The 12,445-nt window shown below is 35.1% G+C and overlaps 1 protein-coding gene and 1 long non-coding RNA gene across 7 annotated transcripts; both read right to left on the reverse strand.

Annotated features, from left to right (window-relative positions):
- Positions 1 to 688: 688 nt before the first annotated feature.
- LOC115989583 lies at positions 689 to 8,338 on the reverse strand. 6 transcript variants are annotated; one of them, XR_004092006.1, is made up of 14 exons: positions 8,207 to 8,338; positions 7,680 to 7,921; positions 6,728 to 6,935; positions 6,367 to 6,520; positions 6,131 to 6,264; positions 4,301 to 4,554; positions 3,840 to 3,934; positions 3,610 to 3,744; positions 2,974 to 3,062; positions 2,820 to 2,890; positions 2,567 to 2,657; positions 2,346 to 2,428; positions 2,053 to 2,141; positions 689 to 1,106 (listed from the first exon to the last, which is right to left on the reverse strand). It is a non-coding gene; the product is annotated as an uncharacterized LOC115989583 (long non-coding RNA). The 6 variants fall into 6 exon arrangements; XR_004092011.1 differs by having other exon boundaries at positions 2,552 to 2,657; XR_004092008.1 differs by having other exon boundaries at positions 3,840 to 3,947.
- A 41-nt stretch (positions 8,339 to 8,379) lies between these two features.
- On the reverse strand, positions 8,380 to 11,342 carry LOC115991424 (putative disease resistance protein RGA3). Its single transcript, XM_031115116.1, has 2 exons — positions 8,679 to 11,342; positions 8,380 to 8,409 (listed from the first exon to the last, which is right to left on the reverse strand). The coding sequence occupies exons 1-2, from the start codon at positions 11,250 to 11,252 to the stop codon at positions 8,380 to 8,382; spliced, it is 2,604 nt and encodes an 867-aa protein (XP_030970976.1). The 5' UTR covers positions 11,253 to 11,342.
- Positions 11,343 to 12,445: the final 1,103 nt, after the last annotated feature.

The raw sequence follows: 12,445 nt of genomic DNA on the forward strand, positions 1-12,445 counted from the left end.
GGCTGTGGCCGCTCAAAGAAGTGAAAGCTACTCAAACTTTTCCAAAGCATATTAAGAGTGAATTTTCTTGGCACCTAAATTTTTGTTGTTAATCCTTAGCATCTACTGCATTCATTTCCTTGTCTAAAAAACATTTTTGACTGACTTTGAAATTCTGTGTAGGAATTCTTGTGTGTTCAGCTCAACAACTTCAAAGCAAGTTCATGGCATTCTATCAAAAGCATGTCTACTTTTCTTCAAGAGAAGTGTTTCTCTACAAAGCGTGGGCCAATTCTTCTAGCTATGATGAAAAATTAAACTTCAAGGACATCAAATTCTTATGAACCAAGATGACTGGTCCCTATCTAAATCTTATGTAACAACAAGGGAAGCAGGAGCAACAACACTCGAATTTTAGTTGCACATTTTTTATCATTTGATTACAGGTCCACACAAAGGCACAACAAACATGATTTTTTTTCACTGAATAATAAACGTGAGAAGCTTAAAAATATATAAACAACTGCTTCTAAAGGTCACTTTGTTGATAGCTTTTTAGCGACTGGCTTATTAAAGATTATTAACACTCTAGCACTTCTTTTAGCAGCAATATTATCTTAGGATATTAGCCATCAGAAAAATGAAATTTAACAAAAGCATCTGCTTATACAAATCAATTTTGCCACTGACACATGCAATTTACATACTATTGAAATCAAAACCTGTCCTTACAGCAATAAACGTTTTATCCAGGCATTCACATTTAAACAACAAACTCTTTGGAATGAACTTACAGATATACATAAAAGCATTTGCCTAATTTCCTGTTCATAAGTCACTGCTTGACATTGTTTCTTCTTGACATCCTTGACATGCTATGTTCATGATTTTGAATGGAGACACATCTATCAGCACTTTTACATCCATGAATTGAGTATAGAGCTTTATAAATAAGGTCAATGATCAGGACAAAGAGAAAGGGAGCTTCATTAATCTGACGTATGCAGGGCCTATCAAGCTTTATCAATTAGCTATCTTGCATCAGAATGTAAGACAAGCTTATTTGAGGTGCATCCTTGCTCAACAATTTTGAACCCTATAAAATGTGCCTCTCCAATAGTTTTACACTGCAAAATTTACAAACAGGGTCAGTGATTCAGCACAATGAAGGGGAGACAATAGAAAAACATATTTATAAGCAAATTGATTATGTTTATTGTTGCAACTCCAACAGAAACTTTTACTTTGAAACCAAAATTATTCTATCAATTTTCCATAGTGGGCTAACTACTATTCTATTGCCCTTTATCTAGTAAACAACATTAATACACTATACATGTAAGCTCTTCTGGACACCGTTTGAAGATCATTATGGTATTTTGATCCTCACCCACCGGTTGTACCAAATCCTCAATAAGGAGTGGAGTACAAGATATTGAATATTGTAGCAAATATTTCGTTATGCTGAATTTAAGACCATTTTTGTAATTAAACATTATATGGACTTGCGCCCAAAAGCAAACCAATAATAGTTGGAAAAATTTTACAAAAATGGGCACGATTCAGATTAATCTGCAATTCAAGATCACTTAAAATAAGAGTTTGATATTCTGTTGAATTGGATAACAATATGGAAAAAGGAAGGTTGGACTAGAGCTCTTAATCAACAATTCAACTATTGCACACACAGCAGGACATAACAGTGGTATAAATGGGTTATATAAAAGCTAAAGCTGGTTATGCGTGCTCAATTTGCCTGAAGGGATCGCCCAGTTAGATATATGCTAAAGATGATTATGGAATTTATAAATTTACACGTTACCCAATCCAAGATGATTGAAAACATAGATAACCACATGGTAGGAGGATCCATCGTAGACCCCAAAGTTTTGGGACTAAGGCTTTGTTATTGTTGTATAATTACATGGTAGGAAGATGTTGAGAAATTTTTATAGTAATAATATAGAAATCACTAATGATAGTTACACATTTATAGTATTTATTTCTTAGGAAATATGAAAAGGCTAATAGAAAAGCACCTCATAAGAAAAGAAGACAAGAATATATAGTTACCTGTACTAGATAATCTATGCAATACCTGCACCCCGAGTTTATAAGTGGCAGACCGTGCATGAACTCCACAAATAGTATGGGCAATTGGGCTGCAAAAGGAAGATTTGATTACTAAAATACAAAGATCTTTATGAACAGCCACCATAAATACATGCTCAAGATACTCAAAATCCAGAGAAAAAAATGCAAACCATCAACGTAAACAGAATGATGGGGAGAAAACAGAGTACACTAAGGCTATAAAGAATGAAATTGGATGCCATGTTACAGATCATCATCACTATAAAACTCACCCTCATAGTATACAACATCATTCTCCATGCGTAAAACTTCAAACATGGGTTGTGGTACCAGCTTAATGAGCCTTGTCAGTGATCTAAATCATGAGTGACAAACATACCAACAAATTAATCGAGAGAAAGGTAGAAGAAACTGAACCCAATGAGGCATTAGATCAACAATATTTGTAGGAAAAATTTGGGGCAATAGTAATATGTACAAAGGGAAGAATTACTTCTTTGGTAGCTCAGAATCCTTTCTCATATGTCAAGTGCTCGCCCTCAAAGCTCCCTGTAAAGTGGGTTTTGTTTGGTCGGATAGAGGTGCTATTCATGGTAAAAAAAAAAAAACATCAATTAATAGTAACAACACCACCACAGAGAGAAAGAAAAGGCAGGAAGAGTTCTGGACAAACATAATTTGCCTAAAACAGAGGAGGGGGAGGAAGAGAGAAGATTACTTCTGTTTGTCTTGTGCTTTGAAATGACCTCTATCTTGAAGGAAATAAACCAAACTATGGAAAGAACTCCTTTAGTGTGGCATGACTGACATGAGACAGCTAAGAAGTCCCAATAAAACAATAAGAAATTAAGTTCACTTCCACGAATGTTGTTCTAGATAAAGATATTTTGTGCTTGTTACCTAATCCAACTAATGAAGCCAATGTATTCATAATATCTTCATCCCTACTGCCAGTTGTTTCTCTTCCATGCTATGAAACACCTCTGGCTCTGAGACAAAGAACGAGCATAAGATATTGACTTACAAACTTGATAAATACCAAATACCCAACCCTATAACATTAGGACTAGATGATTAGCATAGATTTGAGCTATGAGAGCTTCCTTCTTTCTTCTTAAAAAAATTGTTACTTGAAAAAAAAAAAAAAAATTGTTTCATAGACAAGGTTACATAAAGGTGTTAGTAATAAATTGCCCAGTTTACTTTTCATTTATTATTAAACAAGATGGACTATTATAGAAACCAGCATTCCAGGTTAAACTTGTTTCTGCTGCATCGCAGAAGTGATCCATTTGTACACAGAGCCTTCTGTGTGATGTTTAGATTGGATGAGGCAGAAAGAGAATGGAACTTTTTTGCAAGACGTTCTTGAATGAGACAAAACATTCCAGGTTGGAAATAGGAGTTAACTACTAAAGAGAACCAGCATCCCAAATTAAGCTTGTTTTTTCTGCATCTACCAATTAATGAAATTTTGAATATATACTTGTAATCAAAGGAAAATATGAATGTATTTCAAATCATGAAGGAACTTACATAGAATGGTATCTAAGCATGTCTCCCATTAATAGGAGCTCGTATACCCTGCCATTGCCCCACAAATGGTTGTGCACTAGGGGGATTTAACACACATTATCCGATGCATTGCTTGGAACAGCATGTACATGGGATCTGCAACACAAGCAAAAGAAGTCTTATTTTTGTCCATCAGATTGTAGAAAAAATCACAAAAGAAACAAATGATATGAAGATAAAAATAAACTAACCTAAAAATTTAAGGCTAATAGCCATCTTCAATTTCATGAATTGATAATGAGCAGCAAAAAAGTTGTGATTACTTCAAAGAATTTCTCATGAACCCCTGCATAATTTTCCTACAATTAAATCATTGGTTCTTATGTTTTCATGTTCTATAAGGACTGAAAACTTCTAAAATGTTGCCAAATGGAAGCTAAGGACCCCAATTCACCATGTTGTAGTGCAACTAAATTTACTATTAGTCAAAAGGGGTGCCTTAAATATTTGAAATTATTTTATATGTCTTACCAGGACTGAAGGCAAAACAAAGTTAATTGTAGCCAAGTCTTAAAGTTAGAATTAGTTACTACACAAATACACCTCTTCGAGTATTTTCTTTACTAACATTCAAAGATGATCTCACAATTACCAGGCATGGCAAACAACACATTTAACACCAAAGGAAGACAATACATCTTAGCACCCATACCTAAAATTTTGATATATCTAGACTCAAATCCTGGAGTAGCTTATTTGCAAAAGAATCCTGCAGGTCTTTGGTGTTCATGCTTACAAAAAAGCTTTTTTCCTGCACTTTTTAGCTATTACTATAACCATGTATCCATTTTCTTTAATTTATTTCTTCAAATTGTCCTCCAGCTCCTTCAAGGTAAAAGGGTGACTCGGGAATCAAGCAACAGTCCAGATCACTATTAGCAAGAGTAGCTTACATTGCTATGAATCCTGCATGAAAATATCTCAACTATCAGATTTAGGTGAAGCTGATTTTAGGAACATTGTTTAAGAATATATGGAAGAGAAATAGGTCAGAAAGATATAAGAACATTAAATAGAAAGAAATAAGAGCATTAGTGACAACACTAATAACAATTGACCTAGGTTACCAGATAGCTGTGCCCCACTTAGCACCTTGGATTGACCAATGATGGTCATTTAAGGATTCTTGACATTTGTTCAGATATAAGTCAACATTTTAAAGAGAATAGAGGAAGAAGTTACAACTGAAAGATTTAAATAATAAAAGAACATATTTTATAGTACTATTGATAGCCATCGAGGTTTTTGACTTTTTTCATCATCCTTGGCCAACACATCTTTCTTTTGGACTAGGTTTGATCTGGTTTCTGCTCAATAGTAGGCAGACTTGTAACTAGCAAATCACCAACCAAGGCAATCTCACTCCCATACTCCATTAAAACTTCCCTACAAGTTCAACCTCCTCTCCGGTAAAATATCACCCCCCATGTAGTGCAAGGTGTAAGTGTTGTAAAATTTGAGAAGTAGCAAGGTGCTATAGACAGTCTCATAAGTTCATTGCAGTAGGACACACAGAAACTCTGGTAGGAGATGGGAAGTCGGTGCTATAATTTTGAAAGTAATCTGCTGCTCTCTATTGTGGTTTTACCTGCTCTCAGTTATGCTAAAGTATTATATCATATGCTGAAGTCATTAAGTCTGAGGCAGGGAGGGTAGGTGAGAATGAAGCTATGAAGCAAAAGAGAGAAGAAAGAACCAAACATCCACAAAAGAAAAGAGGCTTTTAAATTCCTCTTCTATATCTTCATATTTCATTATTCTCCAACTACATGCCCAAAAAGAGAAGTTATATGTCAGATTAGTCTAATAAATACCCAAAATCAAGACAACTTGCAATACCCATATTGATATAATATTGAAACTTAAATGAATAATATGAAAAATCAAATTTAATCAAAATATAAATGATATAATATTAATCTACACTACAATAGCTGCTACATCATTCTCCATTCTTCTTCTTCTTCTTCTTCTTTCCTCTGTCTCTTCCTCTATCTCTTCATTGCTCTTAAAAAATAGATACAAAGCACAAAGGTGGGTCTTCTTCTTCAATGCATTCTTCACCTCACCTAAATCTACCACATTTTTCAACCCTACTATTGCAAGTTTCCCTTGAATGTGGTTCAAATTTTCTGATTCTGCCAATTTACATATTTCATCACCCTCACTGCCTACACCTACAGGGAAGTAACTTAATGTTCTAAGACAAATTAATCTCCCAATTCCTTTTGGAAACAATTTTATTCCAATTTCATCAAAATCATCATCAAACAGGCAATTTCTCAAGTTCATCATCTTAAATTAATTATTTTACCCACCCCCTGAGGTAATTTCTCAAGTTCACTACACTCGGTAACATCCAAACTTTGTAAATTACATATACTTTCTGGCAATTCTTTAAAATCAAAGCAAGATAACTTGAGGTATCTTAAATGTATCAATTTTTCCACCTTATTAATTAGAAGTTCCAGAATGAATTCACCTTTCAAATATAAAGAATGTAGACATGTCAAATGGTCGAATAACTTGGGTTGGACAGTCTCAGAAGAAGACAAAATATTCAAATTGAGTTCAGTACACTACCACTGCAACTGTAAGCCAAAACCTGCTAATTTCCTGCATGAAACAGGGCTTTATTAAAACCACGTGCTATGACTAGCAATTATTCCCGTCTCTATTTTATAATGATCATTTCCATCTCAAGGATAGAGCAGAAACCCTAAGAGTGGCAAGGGAGGGTTTGATCCTTCTGGTTCTGAAGAAATAGTCAAAGAAATCCTAGAAAAAGGAGAGTTAACAAAGGCTTTAGACCTCTTCTCTCTCTCTCTCTATCCTTCAAAAAAACTCCACTTGTATCTAAAATTCATGATCCCTGACACAAACACACAAAAATTCAATAAAACCAATCAATAAAATGCTAATATATTTTTAACAACTATAATCATTAATCTAAACACAATTGGATTCAAAAAATTGATCCAAGATAAAAATATTAACGCTAACCAGAAATGATAGGCACAAAGTAGCAATAAACACGGATTGAAAATGATGATCATGCAAAGTAATCAAGGAATTTCACCTCATCATTTGTCTTTAAAGTCTCTGTCCACTTCAACACCTTCCTTTTACTACCCTGTCCCATAAAATGTATCTGTCTTCTTCAGTGTATGTCAATCATCCTGTATTGTTCAGCTCAGCCAATCACCTACGTTTGACCAATTTTTCATCTTCACAATCCTACTCAGGTTACAAGCAGTTCCCCCTTTACTTCATGTTGAACATCTTTCCTGATAGGCACCCCACCAGACCAACTTGTTAAACAAACCATATTACAATTAATCAAATACTAATTTTCTACAAACTACTCTCAATGCCTTGCTTTTACATTATTTTTAGATCAGGATAATGGGTGTAGAGATTTTCCATTAACTTTTTTTTTTTTTTTTAATTTAAATCTTCACCCAAAAACAACTTTTATATCATTGCTTAAGCCTTGCTCTTACCATGTTCTTCCCAATGCACCAAAATCATTATTTCTCAAATCATGAAGAGAAAAAAAAAAAAATTCAATCTGCTACACAACTAAAAAAAGTTTTAGGGACCTTAAAGATTTCACTGGGAAAAAAAAAAAGCATGTAAACTGCCAAATCAATGGTTCTTAAGTTTGCAACTTGTATAGAGGCTTTATATTCTCTATTCAAGAACATCTTATATTAGGAAAAAACATGGAAAGAGTTTCATATACAAAGGCTTTATATCTTTCTTTGCTCTTGCCATCATCATTCAAAAAAACTCTACTTGTAGCTAAAAATTAATGATCCCACACATGCCTACACAAAAATTTAATGAAATCAATCAATTAAAAGTTAATATATTTTAATGAGTATAATCATTGATCTAAACTCACAATGGAATTAGACCAATTAATCCAAGATAGACATATTAAAGGTAACTAGAAATAAGAGACATAAAGTTGCAATATAAACGTAGATTTAATGGTAATGTTCAAGCAATTTAAAAGGGAATCTGACCTCCTCCTTCATTGTCTTCAAACTTTTTGTCTTCTTCAACACTCTGCTCTTACTACTCAGTCTCATAACAATGTATCTGTTTTCTTCAGTGCATGTCAACTACCCTGTACTGTCCAGATTCACAAATCCCCTGCATCAATGTTTATTTCCACCACTGGTTCATCCGCCTCAAACCCAGCCCCATCATCTTCCTCATGATTACTGTCCTCAATCTTGTCCACCTCAACCACATCATCATGCATCTACATGCATGTCCCAAAGAAAAGCATACCAGCTATGTCAGATTAGTTTAAATAACCCAAAATGAACAAAACCCACAATGACCCATATTATAATAATATTAAACAAAAATATGAACAAGAAAAATAAAATATAATAGAACCCATACCGCTGAGAGATTAGAGCAACAAGGATCACAACCCAAACAAATAGAACCTATACTGTTAAGTTAATTGCGTCTATTTGCACAAAACCATATATGTATTTATATATTTGATAGGATAGTTTTGCAAGAAAAGAAGAGTTACCTCTGAATCAATAAATGCTGTCTGGAAGTTGACCGTCTTTTTGCACATATTTATAACGAATTTGGATGTTTGGAATGCGAGAAATGTTGGGCCAGTAATCTCCTATCCCTCTTTCGCAAAGCTGCTCGAGAATTGGACATCCACCAATATCCAATTTCTGTAGTAATGGAGTATTATGCAGGTAGTCTGGCAGAGCCTTTAGCCTGGGGCATCCAGAAATTACCAAGGAATGAAGAAGTGGCATTATTTGAATTTTTGGAGTATTATTAGTAACAAAAGCATTAGCACTATTATCTTTTTCTTCTTCTTCTATTGTTCCTCCCATCCCACTCCATTCTTCTCACTCCCCCAACCATAAAAATGTGAGAGATTTAAGGTTTGGGAATATGATGATGTCTTTGTTGTTATTGTTTTTGGATGATTCTGATAATTCTTCTTCTTCTATGTCTATTCCCAAAAATTCATCTCCCACCTTTCGAATCATTGGAGCTTCACTTATTAGTAATACTTCGAGCAACGGCAGCTTCCCCAAAGGAGGCAACTGCTCTAGGTTTGGGCAATGTCCGAGAGCGAGTGTTTTCAAATAGGTCAATTTGGACATCATCCAATTAGGACACATTGTGGTGCCTTTATAGGAAAAACCAATTGCTAAATTTTCCAAGCGGGGAGGTGGCTCTAAGGCATTTAGAATGGCTACATCTTTCTCCATTTTTCTTCCTCTTCTTTCTTCCTCTGTCTCTTCCTCTTGCTTTAATGCGTAAACTACTAGATGTACCCCTAATGTGTTAAAACGTAGCACCAAATCACGGAGGTCTTTCTTCTTCTTCAATGTATTCTCGATCGCACCAAAATCTACCACATTACTCAACCCTACTATTTGAAGTTTCCCTTGAATGTGGTTCAAATGTTCTAATTCTCCTGATTTACATATTTCTTCGCCCTTACCACCTACAGGAAAGTATGTTAATGTTTTAAGACAAGTTAATCTCCCAATTCCCTTCGGAAACGATTTTATTCTAAATTCTGCCAAAGCTTCATCCTCCAGGAGGAGGTGTCTTAAATTAATTAGTTTACCTATCCCCTGAGGTAATTTCTCTAGTGCCCAGCACCAACTAACATCCAAACTTTGTAAATTACATAAATTACATATACTTTCAGGCAATTCTTCTATCTCTTGACAAGATAACTTGAGTAATCTTAAATGAGTCAATTTTTCCACCTCATTTGGAAGTTCTAGAATGGATCGACCTTCCAAATGTAGTGTACGTAGACATGTCAAATTGTCAAATAACTTGGGTTGGACAATTTCAGAAGACATCAAATCTAATTTGAGAAATCGTAGATTTTTCGCTTCATAAATAGACTCGGGAAATATTTCTTTAACTTCTAATGACAACTGTCGAGCCCTTTTAAAGTTTATATTAACCTCTTCATCACCTTTGCTTGTCAAGCATACATCTTTTGTCATTGACTGTGCAAAGTCATGCACAATATCATGCATTTTGCAACTTTCAATTCTACCATCATTCTCATCTTTCTTAAAATCTTGGAAAAAAGAACACATGGCTAATTTTTGAAAGTACTCTTCTGCTATTTCTTCCATCTCCATGTTTCCTTTTGAGTTAATATATCCTTGTGCCATCCAATGGACGATTAACTCGAGTCTATCGAATTCATGATCTTTCTCAAAGACAACACAACATAAGAAACATTGTTTCTCTGACAAGGACAATTCATTATAACTCAACAACAATGGTCCCAAAAGACCTTTTTCAATATCTTCTACTTCCCACAAATTATTGTGCAAAACCCTCTCCCACTCTTCTTTACTTCTCTTGCCACGCATGTGAATACCGAGAGTCTTTGCAGCTAGTGGCAAGCCTTTGCACTTATTTGCTAGTTTTTTGCCTAACTCTTCTAGATCCATACGTTGATGTATATCTTTGTTAGAAAATGCTATTTTACTAAACATCAACCAACAGTCATCGAGTGACAATACCCCCAAATTGATCGTGTGGGAACTCTCCATCATCTCTGCAACTCTGTTTTTTCGTGTGGTGACTAGAATTCTACTACCTTGGGCACCACATTTGAGTACCTTTCTAAATGACTCCCACTTTGTGAAGTCATCAGTCCACACGTCATCTAGGACAAGAAAGAATCTCTTCTCCCCAATTAAATCATTTATTTCACGTAATAGAGTTTGAAATTCAGTAACTTTATTGAGGGATTCGTGTTTAGGGTCAATCTCCTGAATGATTGCTTTGGCAACCTTGCACTGATCAAATGGATCAGAGACACAAATCCATATTTTTACTTCAAAATGGGCTTGTATCTTAGAATGATTGTAGGCTAGTTGGGCAAGAGTGGATTTTCCTATACCGCCCATGCCCACTAAGGAGATGACACGAGGATTTCTTTCTTCCTGACTACCCACGCCTAACAGGTTGCTCAACAGCTCATCCCTATAGTTATCACGACCAATTATATCGGACACATCCACAAACGACGTGGTTGTTGGTCGCTCAACTTCTACATGTGAATGCCTAGTCAAGTCAAACCCATACGTCACTTTGTCTTTTAGAATGTTATCTAATGTTTGTTTCAGGTTTTCTACTTTGTGACCAATCTCACGACGCAGAGAAAGGTTATCTACTTGACGAAAACAACATGACAGAGAGGGGAAGAATGAGCATGGTACCTTCTTCTTCTTCAGGGCAGCAGGATTGTTATTAATCACAGCTCTTTCTTCTTCCTTTTGAGTTTCTGATTTGATCCTTGCAGTGTTCCACTCGTCCAACACGTCATCCATCATGTAGTACACGTCTCTGAGCTGATCTAACCAAAGCTTCACAGCTGCTTCCGTCAACTGTCTCTCCTCAGCATCATTAAGCAACGCCTGGACGATTTTGAAACTGTTAGAAAGCTTTTCGATTTCTTCGTCAACGCCAACAATCAAGTTTATCTCTTGTTGAGCCTGCTGAACAGCGATTGTACCCAACTGCTTCAAGAGATCAGTAGCTAGTGACAGTAGTGCATCAGCCATAGTTAATGGAGACTGAAAGTTATAAGTTGAGAATACAATAAAGAAACAGAATGCGAATGACAAAAATAAGGAGCAAAGTGAGAAATAGATAAAGCAATAGCCGATGTGCTTGTGCTTCTTCACTTCCACTATTCGGCTTTTATAACAAACAAACTAAGCAATCTCAGACCCAACAAAAAAAAAAAAAAAAAACTAAGCAATCTCAGTTAATAATGAAAACATTTAATATATTTATTCATTAAGATAAATTGCGGTCTTTACTGAGGATGTAATATATGGTATCAGCAAGAGGGTAACGGCCATGTTGCAGCATTTTAAATATTATTATAATTAGTCTTTATGCCCACTTGTTCTCATAAAAAAAAAATAAAAAAGAAAACTATATAGTGCCCACTTGTTTTTCTTTTCTCATAATTAAGAATATATGGGCCGAGATTCTCAAAAAAAAAAAAAGAAAAAAAAGGAGAATGTATGGGCCGTGAAGTATTCCAATGCGATGGTAATATCCATATCAATTTTAATTTAGAATTTATATTTTAAAGTGTGGAATGAGGATGGCTCATCATGGTCATAGGTTCCAGGTTCCAACCATTCCTTCAAATGCACCGAGCTAGATTGTCAAAAAAAAAAAAAAAAAAAAATGCATTGAACTAGATGTTCGTGAACAAAACCCAAATTACAATAATTGACATGGGGAATGGTTAAGAGGTTATGTCAGAGCACTCGGCAACAACTGGTAGAACTTTGGGCTTTAAGGGATGGCCCAGCCATTGCTAAAGAGCTTGGTGAATAATTTAATTGTTAAACTAGATGCCTTAAGTGTTGTGATCAATAGCGGAGCCAAGGTTTGATATGAGGTGGGCAAGGTTGAAAACATAAGATTAGAAGCAAAATTTATCAAAGACATCTCAAATTTAAATACCCCTCTCTTCTTCATTGGTAAACTATGAATTATACCAAACAATAGTTTAAAAATAGGACCAACTGAGGTTTTTTTTTTTTTGATAAAAATAGCAAGACTTTATGGAATTAAAAATATATATATAGAGAGAGAGAGTGAGCCCGTTATTAAGTTATTTGCTAGTTCTTCTCAAAAAATAAAAAGTAATACTCACCTCTTACTAAGAGAGGGCAAACCTATCCAAAAATATGTTGGGGGGGGGGGGGGGGACTAGAAGTTAGACTCCCTGACA

The sequence above is a fragment of the Quercus lobata genome, chromosome 5 (genome assembly GCF_001633185.2).
Source record: "Quercus lobata isolate SW786 chromosome 5, ValleyOak3.0 Primary Assembly, whole genome shotgun sequence".
NCBI lineage: Eukaryota > Viridiplantae > Streptophyta > Magnoliopsida > Fagales > Fagaceae > Quercus > Quercus lobata.

Excerpts from the sequence above, each read along its gene's own strand:
- LOC115991424 (XM_031115116.1), bottom strand. The coding sequence starts at position 11,252 with ATGGCTGATGCACTACTGTCACTAGCTACTGATCTCTTGAAGCAGTTG. Across the intron at positions 8,410-8,678 it reads AAGCTCCAATGATTCGAAAG|GCTAAAGGCTCTGCCAGACT; the intron begins GTGGGAGATGAA and ends TGGATGCCCCAG.